General features: G+C 50.6%; 1 protein-coding gene across 1 annotated transcript; it reads left to right on the top strand.

The window, feature by feature from the left end:
- Positions 1 to 266: 266 nt before the first annotated feature.
- On the top strand, positions 267 to 17,496 carry Pes1 (pescadillo ribosomal biogenesis factor 1). The gene is made up of 15 exons (XM_090320465.1): positions 267 to 356; positions 3,264 to 3,343; positions 4,109 to 4,262; positions 5,447 to 5,556; positions 10,432 to 10,603; positions 10,680 to 10,769; positions 12,974 to 13,090; positions 13,194 to 13,268; positions 13,453 to 13,542; positions 13,661 to 13,791; positions 13,944 to 14,069; positions 14,158 to 14,342; positions 14,658 to 14,815; positions 14,895 to 15,056; positions 17,061 to 17,496. The coding sequence occupies exons 1-15, from the start codon at positions 333 to 335 to the stop codon at positions 17,142 to 17,144; spliced, it is 1,758 nt and encodes a 585-aa protein (XP_090176591.1). The 5' UTR covers positions 267 to 332; the 3' UTR covers positions 17,145 to 17,496.
- The last annotated feature ends 311 nt before the right edge of the window (positions 17,497 to 17,807 follow it).

The raw sequence follows: 17,807 nt of genomic DNA, 5'->3' as shown, positions 1-17,807 counted from the left end.
GCACTGCGGCTCGGAGTGTCACGGCTCCGTCATTGGGGTGTCTACTGATATGCCTGATACCACTCAATAGTTGTTTAAAATTTCTAGAACAGGTCCGTAGTGGAAAAGATATAAAAAAGATTATTCGTAGTGATTTGTCTTTAAAGAGATTTTTTTGGTAAGTCTCTAAGGTGAAAATCCCCGATCTTTCTCTGGATTCTTACAGGCGTATTTCTAGACAGCCCACCCCGCCGGGCGCGTTGGAGGTCCTTGGTGGTGGTGGGGGCCTTCCCAAGTCCGGGCGCGTGGTGTGCGGGCCGTGGCGTTCGTTCCAGTCCCGGCAACGTGGAGCCATGGGCGGCTTGGAGAAGAAGAAGGTGAGTTGGGGGAAAGCGGGGGCTTTCCAGGCAGGGACAGAGCCCCTCTTAGAGGACTGAAGCCGGGTCAAGGCGATGGGAGACAGCCGCTGGAAGGCGCTCGAGGGGCGAGCGGGAGCCCGGCTGTCCGTTCGGTGACATGGAAGGAGTGTGCGGAGTGTTTGCTGTCGTTCTTGTCGTTTCGCTTTGTGCCGATCCTGGGTCTTGAACTCGGGGCCTGGGCGCTGTCCCTGAGCTCTTCAGCTCAAAGCTACCACCCTACCCCTTGAGCCACAGCGCCACTTGAGGTTTCCTGGTGGTTAGAGAGTCTCACGGACTGTAGTGCCCTTACTCCCCACCGGCTTTGAACCGTAATCCTCAGATCTCAGCACCCTGAGTAGCTAGGATTAGAGGCGTGAGCCATCGCGCCCTGCTTTTCCTCCCTCTTTTTTTTTTCCAGTTGAACCAGAGACTTTCCCCTAGGCACTGGGGATGGAAATGTAAACAGTAAGTGGTCCCTGCTTTCACCGAGCTCATTGGGAAGATACACACCAACATAAGCAGCCAAGTACAATGATCACATTGTCAAATGTGCTGGGGCTGGAGGTGTGGCAGGAAACAACTGGTGTTAATTAAAGGGCACTCACACTTTGCTGCCGTGAAGAGTAACTTCTAACATTTCAACCAAAGTCAGAAGGTCGAAATATCTTGGGTGGCACCTGAGAGACCCAAGATAGGAAGAGCTTGCATTGTGCAAGGTTTTGTAAAGCCATAAACATAGCTGGGATATATCTAAGGGAAGAATGTCATCTGGTTGGGGATAAGGTTGGGCAAAGATTGTACTGTGTAAGACCTGTAAGTCTGTTATTACTCATCTATGTGTTTTGGTAGTGTTAAACTATGGGCCTCTTGTTTGCTAAGCAACTTGAGCCACAGCCTCAGTCCATTTTTGCTATATTTTTTCCTTTGAGACTTGTATTTTTTTGTCTAGGTCAGTTCTTCTAAACTCCTGCACCATACCTGACTGGTTGAAATGTGGTCTTTTTGTCTTGGCCTGGCCTCTAACTGCAGTCCTCCTGATCTTTGCCTCCCACTAGCAGGGATGACTAATATGAGACATGTATGTGGCCTAGCTTGGATTTTATTCTAAATGCAATAGACATCAACAAAAATGAGTAAAAAGAGTGACTTAATTTTTTTTAATAGGAATTACTGCTATATGGAGATCACTTTGGTGACATGGAGAGATGGGAGGGGACAAGAGTGACAAAAATGTAGTTGGCTCAAGCATTTTCTTTAATTTCTATTGCCAATTATTTATTTATTTATTTATTTGCCTGTCCTGGGGCTGGAACTCAGGGTCTGGGCACTGTCCTTGGACAGAGATCTGTCACTTGAGCCACAGTACCATTTCTGTCTTTTTCTGTATATGTGGTACAGAGGAATGGAACCTAGGACTTTATGCATACTAGGCAAGCCCCCTACCACTAGGCTATGCTCCCGGCCCCTTGTCAATTTATTTATTTATTTTTATTATTATTATTATTATTTTTTTGCCAGTCCTGGGCTTGAGCTCAGGGCCTGAGCCTTGTCCTTGGACTTTCTCAAGGCTAGAGCTCTACCACTTGAGCCTCAGCACCACGCCCGGCTTTTTTCTATGTATGTGGTACTGAGGAATCGAACCCAGGTCTTTGTGCATGCTAGACAAGCACTCTACCACTAGGCCAAAGTCCCTGCCAGCCAATTTATTTTTAACTATGCATGCAGTTAGTGCAGATCATTGCAGCTATAAAGATGTATGATAGAAAACGTGGCAGTGATAACATGGCATAGGCAAATTAGAAAACATTTCTATTGAGAACTGAACTGGGAGAGATCTGCAGCATATATTCACAGAACTTAGCTTGGGCCTGATCCCTGGTAACCATTAATGAATATGGGAAGGGGGAAAATGTTTTGTAGCTCTGAAGTTATTGATAACATACCCATCAAGGCATCATTCAGGATGGCATCCCAGAGCCATGGAGACTGTGGTTTGCCTGCAGAAGAAGTGAGGTAGTTGGCATTAAGGTACCTGGTACAGTGAATACACCACTACCTCCGAGGGAGACAGATGAGTGTGAAGTAGTGTCTTAGCACCCTACCCATGCAGATGGCTGCACAAGAAAACCTACTTCTTGGGGCTGCTAGACATAGGCCTCTTGTGTTGCCCACACAGCGCTTAGCCAAACACCCTGAGCCTGTTGGAGAAAACTTAGTTGGATGGAAAAAGGATGAGGCTGTGTGGCTTAAGGCATGCATTTTCATCCCAGATGATAACACCCTTAAAGGAACAAAAATGGGCATGGTGGTGGGTCATGGGCTTTACAAGAGCCACATTACAGAAGCAAGTCTGTAATATTAACATTTCATGGTGAGGGAGGGTGTAAAGGGGGAAATGGAGAACACTGCCGTAGTGGCTGGATGTGCAGGCTCTATAGGCAGGCCTTAGTTTGAATCCAGACCCAGTTCTTTAAAAGGATTTGGCAGCGGGGGTTGGGGGGAGGAGTGGGAGGGTCAAGTTTGCTCTTTTCTCCTTTGATACAGATTCAGTGGCACCCACCTCATAGAGTGGTAGGATTGGATGAAATGAAGTATGGTAGTCACTAATCGTATGAGCGGGGGTTTGAGCTAGTGCTAAGTACTTTACCCAGTATCTGGTTCTTGGTAACCTCACATTCCCCAACATCATGCAGTTTGTTGTATGTGTTCGAGGCTAACAACTACAGGGACAGTGCAGGAGGGCTCCTTCAGCCAGGTCAGCTCTCTCTTCCTACAGTAATTCTCTGTAGAAGCATCTTCACCACTTAGCAGAGCAAGAACCCCTGTGGAGTTGATGACAGTCCTTGATAGCACTGCTAACAGAAAATTGTGTTTTTCTTTCCCTAGTATGAACGAGGCTCTGCCACCAATTACATCACCCGGAACAAAGCCCGGAAGAAGCTGCAGCTGAGCCTGCCTGATTTCAGGTGAGGTTGGAGGAGTAGAGATAGGACCAGGGCAGCCAAACACCAGTGGAATCTTGGCTGCATCCCACTTTCCCTGAGCTGCCACACTGGGGTCCTGGTGCTTCTTTTTCTCCACTGAGCTGTCTAGCCAGGTATGGCCCCTGGGGACGCTAGAGAATAGGGTCTTTGCTACTCTCTCTCCCTTCTGGTAGAAGAGCCCTCTGGGGTGCTCACTCCTTGTGAAGTCAGGTCCAGACTTTTCTATAGCCTCCCCTGACCCATTTTAGTCCTTCAGAAGTGCCAGGTTCAGAGCAACCTATGGCCTTTGTGCTTACAATGCTGTCCCTGTATACTTGGTGTGCTTGAAATGGTGTGGGTTTCTTTTTCTTTCTTTCCTTTTTTCTGGGGCCTGAACTTAGGGCCTTGGGGTTTCTCAAAGCTAAAGCTCTACCACCTGAGCTTCTGGCTTTTTCTATGTATCTGTCACTGAGGAATGGAACCCAGGTCTTCATGCATGCTAGGCACTCTTACCACTAGGCCACACTTCCAGCCCCAAGAAATGGTGGTTTCTTAGTAAGACTTTTACTGGCCTATGTGCCTTCTGGTTTGTTTCCTCTCTTGCTCATCTTATCTACAGTATGTGCCGAGAGCCTGTGATGGGCAGACTTGAGCTAGGACAGGAGCCACCCAAGGAAAGTCAGGGTCCCCGAATTCCCTGTGTCCCCTTGATTTCCAGTACTGTAGCCAGGGATTACATTTACTTTATAAGTGGCTTCTGTACTCCAGGCGGCTATGCATCCTGAAGGGCATTTACCCCCACGAGCCCAAGCATAAGAAGAAAGTTAATAAAGGCTCTACAGCAGCCCGGACTTTTTACCTCATCAAAGACATCAAGTTTCTTCTCCATGAACCCATTGTCAACAAGTTCCGGGAATACAAGGTGAGCCCTTCTGTCTGGCTGCATACCCATGGTGCCCCAGGAACTCACTGGCACTTTGGGCAAGTCGTTTCCCTCTCAGAATGGAGTATTTTGTTACATTTTCCATTTCCAAAGCAGAAAGGGTGTTATTTTAGTGGCTTTCTAGTGCCTTCTCTGCTCCTATTCTGGTTTGTCTTAAGAGCCATCTCAGGAGAGCTCAGAACTCCATTCCACAGATAGAGATTATTAGTGCTTAAACACCACAGGGCAGCAGAAACCAGTTTCCACCAAATAATAGAAAGTAGTCTAATTGAAAATAGAACGTTGCCAGGCGCAGTGGCTCACGCCTATAATCCTAGCTTCTCAGGAGGCTGATCTGAGGATCAAGGCTCAAAGCCAGCCTGGGCACAAAAGGACCTGAGACTCTTACCTCCAACTAACCTCTAGAAAATTGGAAATGGGGCTTGGCTCAAGGGTAGGGTGGTAACCTTGAGCCGAAGAGCTGAGGGACAGCACCCAGGCTGAGTTCAAGCCCCATGACCCACAAAAGAAAGTAGAATGTTGTTACAATCCCTGCTTCTTACTTGGAGAAGGGCCTGGCTGGGGAGGGGTGACACCTGGTGGCCCACAGAAGACTAGGCAGCAACTACTGCTGGGTTTTTCAGTCACATAAAGTCCTGGTTAGAAGGGGCTGCCCCATGGAGGGAGGTGTCTGTCCCTGAGCTGCCCTGTATAATCCTAAATGCTGTTTAAGCTGTTGAGGGGCCTTAGGGCTGGGCCTGATCAGAAGTTTCTCAAAGCTTTTCTCTTGGTTTAGAAGACCTACCTCACAACCCTCGGCTGCCTTTCTCCTGGATGTCTGTGCCACATACAGACCATGGCTGGTTTCATGTTATGCAGAGAAAAGTTGGGGACCCTGATTTGCCTCAATGTCATGTCACTCCCCCCCCTTTTTTAAGTAGAAAAATGGGCTATGCTTCACCTCTTCCCATTGGACATGTGGTATGAGCCCATGAAAGGGTGCCTGGTCTGGCTGTCATTGGGACTGTGGGTCCCTCTGGGTTGTGGAGTTAGCTGAGGGCAGCGGCAGACAGTGTGGCTAGTTTGAGAGGCAGTTGAGCTCCCTGTGAATGCACTCGACTTCCATGGAGGAGCCGTGCCAGCAGCCCCTGGCCAGGCATCGGTGTGGTCCCTTCTCTTCCCAGGTGTTTGTTCGGAAGCTCCGGAAGGCCTATGGGAAGAGTGAGTGGAACACCGTGGAACGCCTGAAAGATAACAAGCCCAACTACAAGCTTGACCACATCGTCAAGGAGCGGTAAGCTGGTGCCCCAAGAAAAAAAATCTGCGGTCTGTTTGTGGCAGAGCTTTGTCCCCACACTGGGTACCACAGGAGACAAACCAAGACTTTGTTCACAGAGCTTTTAGCCTTTCGGAGAAGGCAGATCAATCTCATAGGAATCACAGCTTGCACTGGGCTGTGAGCACCCAGGAGGGAACTGCAAGCAATGTATTGGTCCAGTGTCAGAGGAGGCCTCTACAGAGGGACATTTGAGCCAGCCAGAAGATGTTCTAAGCACAGGTAGCAGCAAGTACAAAGGCTCTGTGGTAAGAGAGAGGCAGAGCTCTGAGCTTCATGGTGTTGAGACCTAAAGTATGTAGAGACTCTGCTCAGTCTTCTCAGGAGCCTCGGGTCTTGTGTTGACAGAACATCTGGCAGTGTCTGGAGCCACTTTGGTTTTCCATAATTTAGGGAGGGAGTATGTGCTTTGAGTATCTAGGGAGTGGAGGTCAGGGTTGCTGCTCAGTACTCAGCAATACCCAGAATAGTCTCCACAAGACAGAACAAATTGGCACCAAACCTCATTCATGGTGAAGTCTAGAAGCCCTGGTGCTGTGTCTCTTCTCTTCTGGGCTGAAGGCCCAGCATGAGCTCCAGCATGGCTGAGCTCGGCTGCCTGGGCCATAGACAGTTGGTGTCCTCGCTCTGGCTCTGTGGCCCAGAAGCTGTGCAGCCAGAGCAGAGGTCCTGCTCTTAGCCTGCATGAGGCCTCAACACTAGCAGATGATGGTGGTTCCTGTCCTCCCTGAGACAGAACTGTCTTTGGGGAAAAGCAAGGGCCAGACCCAGAGCTTAAGAAGGAAAATCAAGGGGCTTGGTAATGGTGGGTAGCCTAAGGTGTTGGGTTTATTATCGCACTCTGAGGGGGGACTGAGTGAAGATCCCACCCTACCACAGGGACCTAGCCATATCTCCACCTGTTGCCCCCTCCCAAGTCCCTGTAGGCCTTTTACCCTCTCAGGACCTGGGTACTCTCTTCTTACTCATCGCAGTGGGGGTACCATCTGGGCCTAAAAGAACCTTGTGCCTTGCAGAATCCTTTGTGAAATTACATGATTTTTTTGGGGGGGGGGGGGCGTAGTCATGAAGCTTAAATCTGAGCTCTTTTGTTCGAGGCCAATGCCCTACCATTGTGAACCACAGCTCCAATCCTAATTTTCTGGTGGTTAATTGGAGATAAGAGTCTCACAGATTTTCTTGCCTGGGCTGGCTTTGTACTGATATCCTCAGATCTCAGCCTCCTGAGTAGAACTACAGGCATGGCCAGCCCACAATGCTTTCTTAAAGGTGGCTTCTTGGAAGGCAGTTGGGAGGGAGGGAGGTGTCGGGGTCCTTCGTCCCCAGCCCCTCGACTAGTAGGAGGGATGAGGAAAAACACGCCCTGAGCAGGATGAGCCTCGAGAGGAGCGGGCCCACTGTCCTCCTGCGCTCAGCCTTCCTTCCCCAGAGCACGAACAGAGACGCCACGCAGCTTCATCAAGGCAGGAAAATCTCTCTTCAATAAAACCCCCCTCCTGAGGAAGTCCCTTCAGCTAATATCCCCTCACTCTAGGTCCCAGCAGAGAGTGATAAAAATAACACATTTATAACCAATGGTAATCAAGTCTTGCGCCCTGCCTCTTGTGCCTTGCCTTGTCTCAGCAGAAAGTTATTAGACATGGTGTTACTCGGTCCCCAAAAGCTCCCCCGCTTTTATTTTAGAAAAAAGACAAAACCTAGGATATGTGGGGCTACCGTCATATCAGATCGACTGTGCCTGTCTTAGGTGTCTCCAAGCTCGCTAAGTCTTCTTACCTGTCATGGGATCACCAAGTTCTTTTTACTTGGCTCCTGTCTTAGGTTGATAGGCTAACAGCTGGGACTTGCCCGTCTTTGACTATCAGCCGTCCGTTTAAGCAAATCAGACCTGAGGGGATGCACCTATTTCCATGGGAGCAGATGCCTGTCGCATTAGCATTCACTTTCTAGGCAAGCAATATTACAATTACAGCACATAAAAATAAATCCAAACTGATCAATCCTGCCCATCTTTGATCAAGACCCAAAATAGTCTCAAATAACCAATCACCCAAAGTTAGAATAGTAACATGTGTCTGATTAACAATAATTATTTGTGTGGCTTATTCAAAGCATTCTCTGTAGGAACTGCAGTAGCAAGGGCAATACTCGTGGCAGTAACGGCAGCTACAGATGTGGCAATGGTCACCACCACGACCAGGAAAATACCAAAGTCTTTTTTACTGATGAGCGGGAAAGCATTCTCCTCCACCTGTACAGGCACTGATATACACTCAGGGGCTCTGACTACAGCCAGAGAAAACAGGGGAGCATTCCAACACCAACTAAGAGAACAACATTATTAATAATTAGATTGAAACCAATAGAAAAAAACAAAGACTATCACACAAGCCATAGGGAATAGCAGGGCAATGGAAGAATTAGAAGAGTCTGCCAATCCCCCTCCACTTTGTTTTAAACTATTGTCTCCCATGTCTCTAATTTATCCTATCTCACCTTCCAAAAATGACTCTGGTCCCTTAATTTTAAGGGGGTTATGGGCAAAGATCCATTTTCCGTAACTTCTTCAAGCTGTCTCGGAGCATTGTCTCTATGTTTTGCCAGGGACCCTAAAAAGCATTAGCCTGTTTTCAACTATGGGCGGCGGCTCCCTATTTTGCAATTCTGCACCCGAGCACAGGCTTTCTAAATCACTACCACTTAATTCTTTCTCAAGTATTTTTCCAAGCGTCTCTGCGCTTCTTTTCACCCCTTCTTAAACTGTTTACTCCGGTATAAGTTGCCACATAGTTTAGACTTAGATTTACCCAATTGCCTTTGTTTTTCAAGTATAAATTTATTATTTAGCATGCTACTCGTGCAAAATTAATATTGGTCGTTCCAGTCTGAACCCATTCCGGTTCTATTCTAAAATCCCTTTCACACACACATTCATACTCGCACAAAATATCGGTCGTTCCGGTCTGAACCCATTTCGGTTCTATTCTAAAATCCCTTTCTCCAGTTCTCCAACCCCTTATTGCCTCGCCCTATACCGCTCTGGCCAGACTCCCACGAGGTTCCTCAGTGACTCCCTACCGTGCCAAAGTGACCTGCGCTTTGGAGGTGATCTGGGAATGATTATTGCCTTGCCCTCTGAGAGGTTCCTCAGTTTCCCCACCATGCTGAAGTGACCTGCACTTCGGAGGCGGACTGGAAATGATTATTAAAATCTTTTACTGTTAAAACACCTAACTGCTTCTGCTGTGTTTGCCTCTCCACTCTGACACAGCTGCAGCTTCTTTGTCTTTTTTTCTCCTTAGCTTTGGGAGGAATTTTTTGGTTTTTTCTTTTGCCTTTATGAGTTTTTATCTTTTGCCTTTTTTATGGGTTTTTCTTTGTATTTTCCTTTCAGGTTTCTCTAGTTTTTCTTACTTCTTCGACTTTTGTATGAAGTTGCTTCCCTTTCTCTTGTTTATCACCTTTTTCCTTTTTCTGTTTCTTTCTCTTTGTTCCTCTCTTTCTCCTTGTCTTCCTCCCTGTCTTTTTCTTTTTCCCTGTGAGCAACTTCAGCCAGCATTTTCCCTTCAGGTTTCCCTGGCCCTTCAGTCCCTCCTTTTTCTTTGTGCCTTTCAGGTTTCTCTGATTTTTCAATCTTTCTTCCATGTATCTCTCGCTTGGCTCAACTTGCAGTCGTGCCCCTTTCATGTCCCTTTTGTGCCTCTTTCATGCCCCACGTTGGGTGCCAGTATGTCGGGGTCCTTTGTCCCAGTCCCTCTAGACTAGTAGGAGGGATGGGGAAAAACACGCCCCAATCAGAACGAGCCGCGAGAGGAGAGGGCCCACTGTCCTCCCGCACTCAGCACGAACAGAGACACCACGCAGCTTCATCAAGGCAGGAAAATCTCTCTCCAATAAAACCCCCCTCCTGAGGCAGTCCCTCCAGCTAATATCCCCTCACTCTAGGTCCCAGCAGAGAGTGATAAACAATAACACATTTATAACCAATGGTAATCAAGTCTTGCGCCCTGCCTCTTGCGCCTTGCCTAGTCTCAGCAGAAAGTTATTAAACATGGCGTTACTGGGCCCCCAACAGGAGGCAGGCTGAAAGATGCTGCTCTTCATCTGCACTCAGGGTGTCTCCAGGAAGCTGCAAGGATCTGGTCTGGCACTGTGTCATTTTCTAGGTGAAAACAAGGTTGGAAAAAGTCTAATGGATAGAAGTCACAGTTGTGTGTGGGACTGGAATCCATGTCATTCTTTGTACCCATACCTCTGTCCCTTAGCTGGTAGCCTCCCAAGTGGCCCTCTTGTCTTCACTGCAGCACTCCTGGACATACATTTTGTTTTGACTTTTCCTTGCCTAGGTGCCAGCTCTGGCATTGTTGCCCCAGTTCTAGTTGGTTCTACCAACTAGAAGGATGTGGGTAAAGAGAAACAAGGACTTGGCCCTCTGGTGACATGTGGCCAGGCCTAGATGCAGGGACAGCAGGTCACCCTCCTCCCTGACCCACTAGGGTACCTTCCCATTTTCCCCTTGACCTCCCAGTAGTTTCCCTTCCAGTGAAAGGTTCTGGAAGAGTCAGCGCACCACTCAGCCTGCTCGTTCACACCATATACAAGGATTCAAGGCCAGGTCTCTGAGGGTTTGAGCTCCCCTGTCCCCAATATGTCTCTGGTCTTTGGAGCTCAGGGGACATGTCCTTTGCCTATGGCTAGCTGTGGAAAGTAGCTGCTGCTTCAGCCAGGAGGTGGCAGTGGCAAGGTCTAGCGTGGGAACAGGACCTCTGGGGTAGGGTGGGTTGGAGAGGTCAGGCTAAGCAAGCTCATGAGTTCTACCCTTGTGCCCGGCAGGTACCCCACTTTCATTGATGCTCTGCGAGACCTGGATGATGCCCTGTCCATGTGCTTCCTCTTCTCCACCTTCCCCCGGACGGGCAAGTGTCACGTGCAGACCATTCAGCTGTGCCGCCGCCTCAGTGTGGAGTTCCTGCACTATGTCATTGCTGCCCGTGCCCTGCGCAAGGTGATCTGGGAGACCCTGGGGGGTCTTCCACCTCCCTGCTACCCAACAGTCTTCATGCCTGCTCCTGTCCCACCAGGTTTTCCTGTCAATCAAAGGGATTTACTACCAGGCTGAGGTCCTGGGGCAGCCCATAGTGTGGATCACACCCTACGCCTTCTCCCACGATGTGAGTGCACCTGAGGAGGCTCCAAGGGAGGAGGGAGGCCTGCCATCCTCAGAGCCCAGCGGGTACCAGCTTCTTCATGGTTGGAATGGCATGGGGAATTCGCTATAGCACCCAAGAGCACCCCAGTCACATTGGATTACCAGTGTGATATATAGATGGCTCAGACCCAAATGTGAACTCAATTATAGGCAGGTAGCTCATGCCTATAATCCTAGCTACTCAGGAGGCTGAGGTCTGAGGATGAAGGTTCAAAGCCAGCCTGGGCACAAAAGGACCTGAGACTCTTATCTCTAATTAACCTCTAGAAAATGGGAAGTGGGGCTTGGCTCAAGGGTAGGGTGGTAACTTTGAGCTGAAGAGCTTATCAGGGCCCCAGCCTGTCCATCTCCAGCAGCCACCTTGTTCTTTGCCTCTTTAAGAACTTGCTCTTTGGGGCTGGGAGTATGGCCTAGTGGTAGAGTGCTTACCTAGCATGTATGAAGCCCTGGGAACAATTCCTTGGTACTACATACACAGAAAAAGCCAAAAGTGGTGCTGTGACTCAAGTGATAGAGTGCTAGCCTTGAGAAATCTCAAGGACAGTGCCCAGGCTCTTAATTTAAGCCCCAGCACTGGCAAAAAATAAAAGAATTTGCTCCCACCATCTAAGCCTTATGAGGGTTTAAAGGAAAAGAAGTCTTGAAAGTGTCTGAGCTTGGCTCTTGGTGGCCATATGACAGGGAGCAGCCCCAGGGCTGTTGCATGGCAGAGCCCAGCCTGGTCTTGTCCTCGTTCTGTCACTGACAGCTGTAGCCAGTGGCTTCGTTCCAGCTGTTTATATGAGGGGCTGCTGCTGACTGGTCTGAGCCTTGGGAGTGTGGTAAGGCCCACTTGCAGGAGTCCTGGTGTGGCCTTTTTTTGGAGGCACCCGATTTTTTCTGGTTTGATTTCCACCTGCCTTACATGTATGTAGTCTACACTTGACCTCCCGCCTGCCTGTTGATTGAGTGGGAAGTGAAACCATGCATGGACCGCAGGTCCCCTGGCTTGGCTGAATGGTGGGCTTATTGCCTGGCTTGTCAGTGATTCAGAGCGAGCCCAGAGTCTGAGTCCTCACACTTCCCAGGGTACAAGGGCTGGAACCTGCTCTGACTATCCTGAGCCCTGTATCACTGAGCTGTTCAGTCTCTGAAGAGATGGGCTTGGCACTCAGCAGTCCCTGCTCCCATTCCTTGGGACAAGCTCTTGGCTTTTCTCTCCCCCTCCACCCCTTCTGTCCTTCCTTCCTTCCTGCCTTCCTTCCTTCTTCTCCAGCCCTCTCCAGCCTTCCCTCTCTGATCTCCCACCCCCGTGTTCTGAGACTGGTCTTTGTCTGCCCTCCTCGGTGGTGAGTAGGGCCAGTGGAGGACCAGCCTCTGCACAGCTGGCTCCACACAGCTGGCTCTGCACAGGGGGAAGGGTGTGGGTTGCCCATGCTGCTGCCAGGGCTTCCTCTAGTTGGCTTCCTCTTGGCTGAGGTCCTGGGGTGTTGTAGGGGTTCTGGCTTGCTACTCAGTGGAGCAGCCAGTCTGGGTGCAGAGCGATGGGGCCCAGGGACATAGGGGAAGGGATACCTTGTCCAGGGCTGTGGGAAGTGAGGTTGATGTCCACTAAACTTTTTTGAAGCCCAAGTAAAATTCCACAGCCCTTGCCACCTCCTGGCAGCAGGATGGGGCAGGTACTTGGGAGTGAAGATGGTGTGGTCTTCATTGGTCTTCACATTTCCAGGGGAATTCTGTCCAGGTCCTAGACCTCCCTGGTTTCAGAGAATAATCCCGGTCACAGGCTTGGGACTGAGAGCAGTCACTGAAGTCAGCCTCATCACAAGCTTTTTGCCCAGGTGTGGATGATCGAATCCTGTCCACCTGGCTGGGCTTTCTGAGGCACCTTAGCCAGTGTCTGTCACTCTCTTCTACCCATGGACTGTGCTGTCTTCTGGCAGGACTGCGCTCCCGGGCCCTGAGCAGATGTTGAATGGATGGGGGAGGCTGGGGCTCAAAGCCAGGCTGAGATGAGGAGGGAGGAGCATGTTCTCTCACCCACGTGGGGGTCTGGCAATGTCTCCACATACCCCAGCCCTCGAGACCCTTCCCCAGAGCCTCACTTGTGTCAGCATGTCACAAGGGGGTCCATGCAACATAGCTGCAGCTCTGTGCTCACCACTGACACGCCTCCTGTGTCTCCAGCACCCGACAGATGTGGACTACAGGGTCATGGCCACTTTCACCGAGTTCTACACCACCCTGCTAGGCTTCGTCAACTTCCGCCTCTACCAGTCACTTAACCTCCACTACCCTCCGAAGGTAGGGCACCGGGTCCTCACAGGGCCTGATCCTGGCCCTAATCCTTACCCCAAAGCAAGGACCCACGTGGTCTTCTCCCTCTGACCTTTCCCCTGTCCCCCAGCTGGAGGGTCAGGCTCAAGCAGAGAGCAAGGCCAGTGAGGCCACCTACGCCTTGGACTCGGAGAGCTCTGTAGAGGTAAGAGGGGCTGCATCTCCCCAGATGGGTGGTCAGGAACCCAGGGTTCTGACTCTGGTGAGAGGTGGCTTGGCCAAGAGGGGTGATGTCAGTCCTGTCCTCAGAGCCCAGACTCATGCATGGCTCGGAGCTGCCCCGCTTTCCGATGGCCACGCAGCCCTGCAGCCTTGCTTTCCCCTTGTAGAAACTGGCAGCCCTCAGTGCCAGCCTAGCCCGGGTGGTGGTGCCTGCTGTGGAGGAGGAGGCCGAGGCTGACGAGTTTCCTGCTGATGGGGTGAGCACTACACTGCCTTCCACAGGGGCAGGACAGGGCCTGGGCGAGGCACCTAGAAGCTGCCCTTCCCATACAGGGCTAGGCAGTCCTGGTGACGCTGTGCCCGCCCCCTCCACAGGAGATGGCCACACAGGAGGAGGAGCGCAGGAAGGAGTTAGAAGCACAGGAAAAGCACAAGAAACTCTTCGAGGGCCTGAAGTTCTTCGTGAACCGCGAGGTTCCCCGTGAGGCCCTGGCCTTCATCATCCGGTACTTCCATTGAGAGCTGGGCGGGCAGAGCCATGGACAGACAGGACCTGGGTGGAGATGGGCAGATGCATCCTGGGAAGCTGAGCTGAAGTTGGAGGCAGCCCTGTGTCCAGGGCAGGCAGCTCATGCCCAGACTTACCTGGTGCTTACAGGAGTTTTGGAGGAGAGGTATCCTGGGACAAGTCTTTGTGCATCGGGGCCACCTATGATGTCACAGACTCCTGCATCACCCACCAGATCGTTGACCGGCCTGGACAGGAAACCTCTGTTATTGGCAGGTAGAGAGCTGACTCTGAGGCCTGGAAGGCAGCGGGTGGGGGCTTCTGCCTGCTCCCTGTGATCTACTTTTGCTGCCTACCTGCCCAGGTACTATGTGCAGCCCCAGTGGGTGTTTGATTCTGTGAACGCCCGGCTGCTCCTCCCTGTGGCTGAGTACTTCCCTGGGGTGCAGCTGCCCCCACACCTGTCACCCTTCGTGTCGGAGAAGGAGGGAGATTACATCCCACCTGAGAAGCTGAAGCTGCTGGCTCTGCAGCGGGGAGAGAGACCAGGTAAGCCGGCCGGGGTGCCATATTTCCCTTTGCTGTAGAGTTGGTGGAGGGCCGGGAACAGAGCAGGCGGCTGCCTTTGCAGTGAAAAGGTCTAGGAGAAGACCGTCTGCATCTTTAGTCATGTGTTGACATTCAGGGTGACAGCAAGAATGTTTCGGGGGTGGCAACGGGGCTGAGAGTCATGGGGTTTCCTATGAGGGCAGCTTCCTTGAGGCTGTGGGAGGGGATGGGACAGTCATAGCTGCCTCAGGGCCCAGCTTCACCCTGCAAGGAAAGAGCCGGTACCCAGGTGTTAGCGTTATCTGCCCTCTGTAGTGGACATAAAAGAGGAGGAAGAGGATGAGGAGGAAGAGGATGAGGAAGACAATGAAGACGATGGTGATGAAGGAGAAGAAGATGAAGAGGAGGCTGGTTCTGAAAAGGAAGAAGAGGCCCAACTGGCAGCCATGGAGGAGCAGAGGCTGGGGGGAAAGGTATGGGGAGCTGGGCTGCAGCCACTGTAAGCCCAGAAGGGCTGGAGCTGTGTCCTGAGTGCCTGCCCTGCATCCGCAGAAGCCGGTAGTGACAGCAGGCGCGGTGAAGCTGGAGGACAAGCAGCGGCTAGCCCAGGAAGAGGAGAGCGAGGCCAGGCGCCTGGCCATCATGATGATGAAGAAGCGGGAGAAGTACCTTTACCAGAAGATCATGTTTGGCAAGAGGCGGAAAATCCGGGAGGTAAGCTCCTGCCCACCGGACAGGACCGGGCCAAGGGGCCTTACCTCCCTCTAGGCTCTCGGCTGTTCTGAGTCTAGGGTCTGCAAACCATTATCCTGGCAGACTTGAAGTCGCTGTTAAACCTTTTTTTTTTTTTGTCTAGTTCACAAGCCACATCTTTACTTAAACCAATTGTGTGCCCCAGAATTCTGTAATAGATGACACGGCTGGCTCACAGTCCTGCCTTTAAGATGACAGTAACAATTCCCAAGGTTTTTCTTTCTTTTTTGGCCAGTCTTGAAACTTGAACTCAGGGCCTACGGGCTTTCTCAAGGCCTAGTGCTCTACCACTTGAGCCACAGAGCACCACTTCTAGCTTTTTTTTTTTTTTTTTTTTTTTTTTTTTGTCAGTTAAGGAGCTTGAACTCTGGGCCTGGGCATTGTCCCTGGGTTCTTCAGCCTCAAGGCTACCACCTACCCCTTGAGCCGCAGTGCCATTTCGGATTTTCTGGTGGCTAATTGGAAATAAGAGTCTCATGGACTTCAGTGCCCGAGCTGGCTTGCTGGCTTTGAACCTCAAATCCTCAGATCTCAGCCTCCTGAGTAGTTAGGATTACAGGTATGGGCTATCATACCCAGATACTACTAGCTTTTTCTATGTATGTGGTACCAAGGAATCGAAACGGGGTCTTTGTGCATGCTAGGCAAGCACTCTCACCACTAGGTCAAACTCCCAGCTCTCAAGGTTTTTCTTGTGTGAGGAATATTGTTTTAAATATTGTTCTGAAGTTTGTATGTGTTTTGTTTTGTTTTTGGTGGGTCACGGAGCTTGAACTCAGCCTGGACGCTGTCCTTGAGCTCTTCAGCTCAAGGCTACCGCCCTACCCGTGGGCCTGGGTATTGTCCCTGAGTTCTTCAGCTCTGGGCTACAGCCCTACCCTTGAGCCAAGCCACATTTCCCAGTTTTCTGGATGTTAATTGGAGATAAGAGTCTCAGGTTCTTTTGTGCCCAGGCTGGCTTTGAACCTTGATCCTCAGATCTCAGCCCCCTGAGTTACTAGGATTACAAGCATGAGCCACCGCAACGCCCCACATATATATATATATATTATTTTTTTTTGCTAGTCCTGGGGCTTAAATTCGGGGCCTGAGCACTGTCCTTCGGCTTTCTCAAGACTAGAGTTCTATCACTTGAGCCACAGCACCACTTCTGGCTTTTTTTTTTTTTTTTTAAATGTATGTGATACTGAGGAATCAAACCCAGGTCTTCGTGCAAGCTAGGCAAGTACTCTACCACTAGGCCAAACTCCCAGCCCTGAAATTTGTATTTTTTAAGTAGGTTCTTGTGGTTTTCTCCAGGCCAACTTGATCCATGATCCTATTTATACCTCCCATATAGCTAGGGAAGCCCTTTTTGCTTAAGTCTAGTACTCTACCACTTGAGCCACTTCCAGCTTTTTTCATTGGTACTGAGGAATTGAACCTGGGGTTTCATGCACGTATGCTAGGCCATCTAGGTCTGAGCCACATTCCCAGCCCATATGTATTGTTTTGAAATGTGGTTTTTCACTTAACTGTAAGATGGACTTCCCTCTGCGACATTGTGTAGACTAAGGGTAGGGCATTTTCCATTTTCAGTCATGCTTGCCTCCTTGTGGCTGTCGGTGCAGACTCAGTTCTTCTGTGTGCAGCTGTTCCCTGGTGGCCCCGGGGAGACTTTCTTTGTGACTTCCCTGTCAGCCCCTAGTGAAGGGTTCGGTGGCCTCTGGGTTCACTTTCTCTGAGTGCAGCCATATACTGCAGAAGCTCCTTCAGCTCTAGAACCTGAATTCTCTTCCTATTTTATCACAAGATGATAGTGACTTATAAAGGCCAGAGTGGGGAATGTTTTCTCACTTGACGTGAGTCTGCTTTTTTCCTAGGGTGATTTGCTTGTTAGCTTTTCTAGAAGCTTTGCTTTGAGGAGCCAGTTCTCCTCACTCCAGACCCTCACATTTAGCCTCATCTCTCTCTTCCTCCTCACAGGCTAATAAACTAGCAGAGAAGCGGAAAGCCCATGATGAAGCCGTGAGGTCTGAGAAGAAGGCCAAGAAGGCAAGGCCCGTTTGAGGGCCGGAAGCCTGGCAGCAGGACATGGCAGGGCAAACCAGGCTTGTGACAGATCATCATGTTTCCCCCCTCCTCACCCCCAGCCAGCCACCCACCCGTCGAGCTCGGTGGATGGGCTGCCCCGGCCTCTGCTGGATGGAGCTGAGAAGAGGCAGAGGAGGCCTCTGTGCCAACACAGTTCTGCGCTCAAAGTCTACAGCACAAGGGACTTGGGGCCTGCTCAAGGCCTTACTTCCTTCTTCACCCTAGCTTTCCACAGCCCCCACCCACATTGTACCCAATTCTTAGGGTACTGTAATGGAGGAAAGGCGCAAAGCTTTTATCATTAAAAGAGCTGAATGTTGTGATTAAAGATTGGGCTTCTGTGATGGGGAGCTTCTCAGGGCTGGAAAGGGGTGCCAGGTGTTGTGGGCTTCAGGCTGGCCCAGCTCTGGGTTTGACTCTCAGAGCTCTGGATGTTCAAGGACCCCTCCAGGTCCATGGAGACAGAGAGGAGGCACAGAGGCTCAGCATGGGCTCCACAGCTGCCCGGTACCACTCATATTCCAGCCCAGCACTCCTTCCTCGTGGACCTGCCTCCACAGAGCTCGGGCTCATAGGTCAGGGCTGGAACCTTCCCCTGAAGGACCATGGAGGGCAGACTCACTGTGAGTCACCCAGTAA

Source organism: Megascapheus bottae, chromosome 28 (genome assembly GCF_031878675.1).
Source record: "Megascapheus bottae isolate mThoBot1 chromosome 28, mThoBot2.hap1, whole genome shotgun sequence".
In the NCBI taxonomy this organism is placed as follows: Eukaryota; Metazoa; Chordata; class Mammalia; order Rodentia; family Geomyidae; genus Megascapheus; species Megascapheus bottae.
The sequence above is the reverse complement of the archived record's forward strand: the minus strand, read 5'-3'. Positions and strand labels throughout refer to the sequence as shown.

What these genes read in the sequence shown, in the direction of transcription:
- Pes1 (XM_090320465.1), top strand. Translation starts at nt 333, where the DNA reads ATGGGCGGCTTGGAGAAGAAGAAG. An exon ending in ACTCGGAGAGCTCTGTAGAG is followed by an intron (nt 13,269 to 13,452) that starts GTAAGAGGGGCT and finishes TTCCCCTTGTAG; the next exon opens with AAACTGGCAGCCCTCAGTGC. An exon ending in GCAGCGGGGAGAGAGACCAG is followed by an intron (nt 14,343 to 14,657) that starts GTAAGCCGGCCG and finishes TGCCCTCTGTAG; the next exon opens with TGGACATAAAAGAGGAGGAA.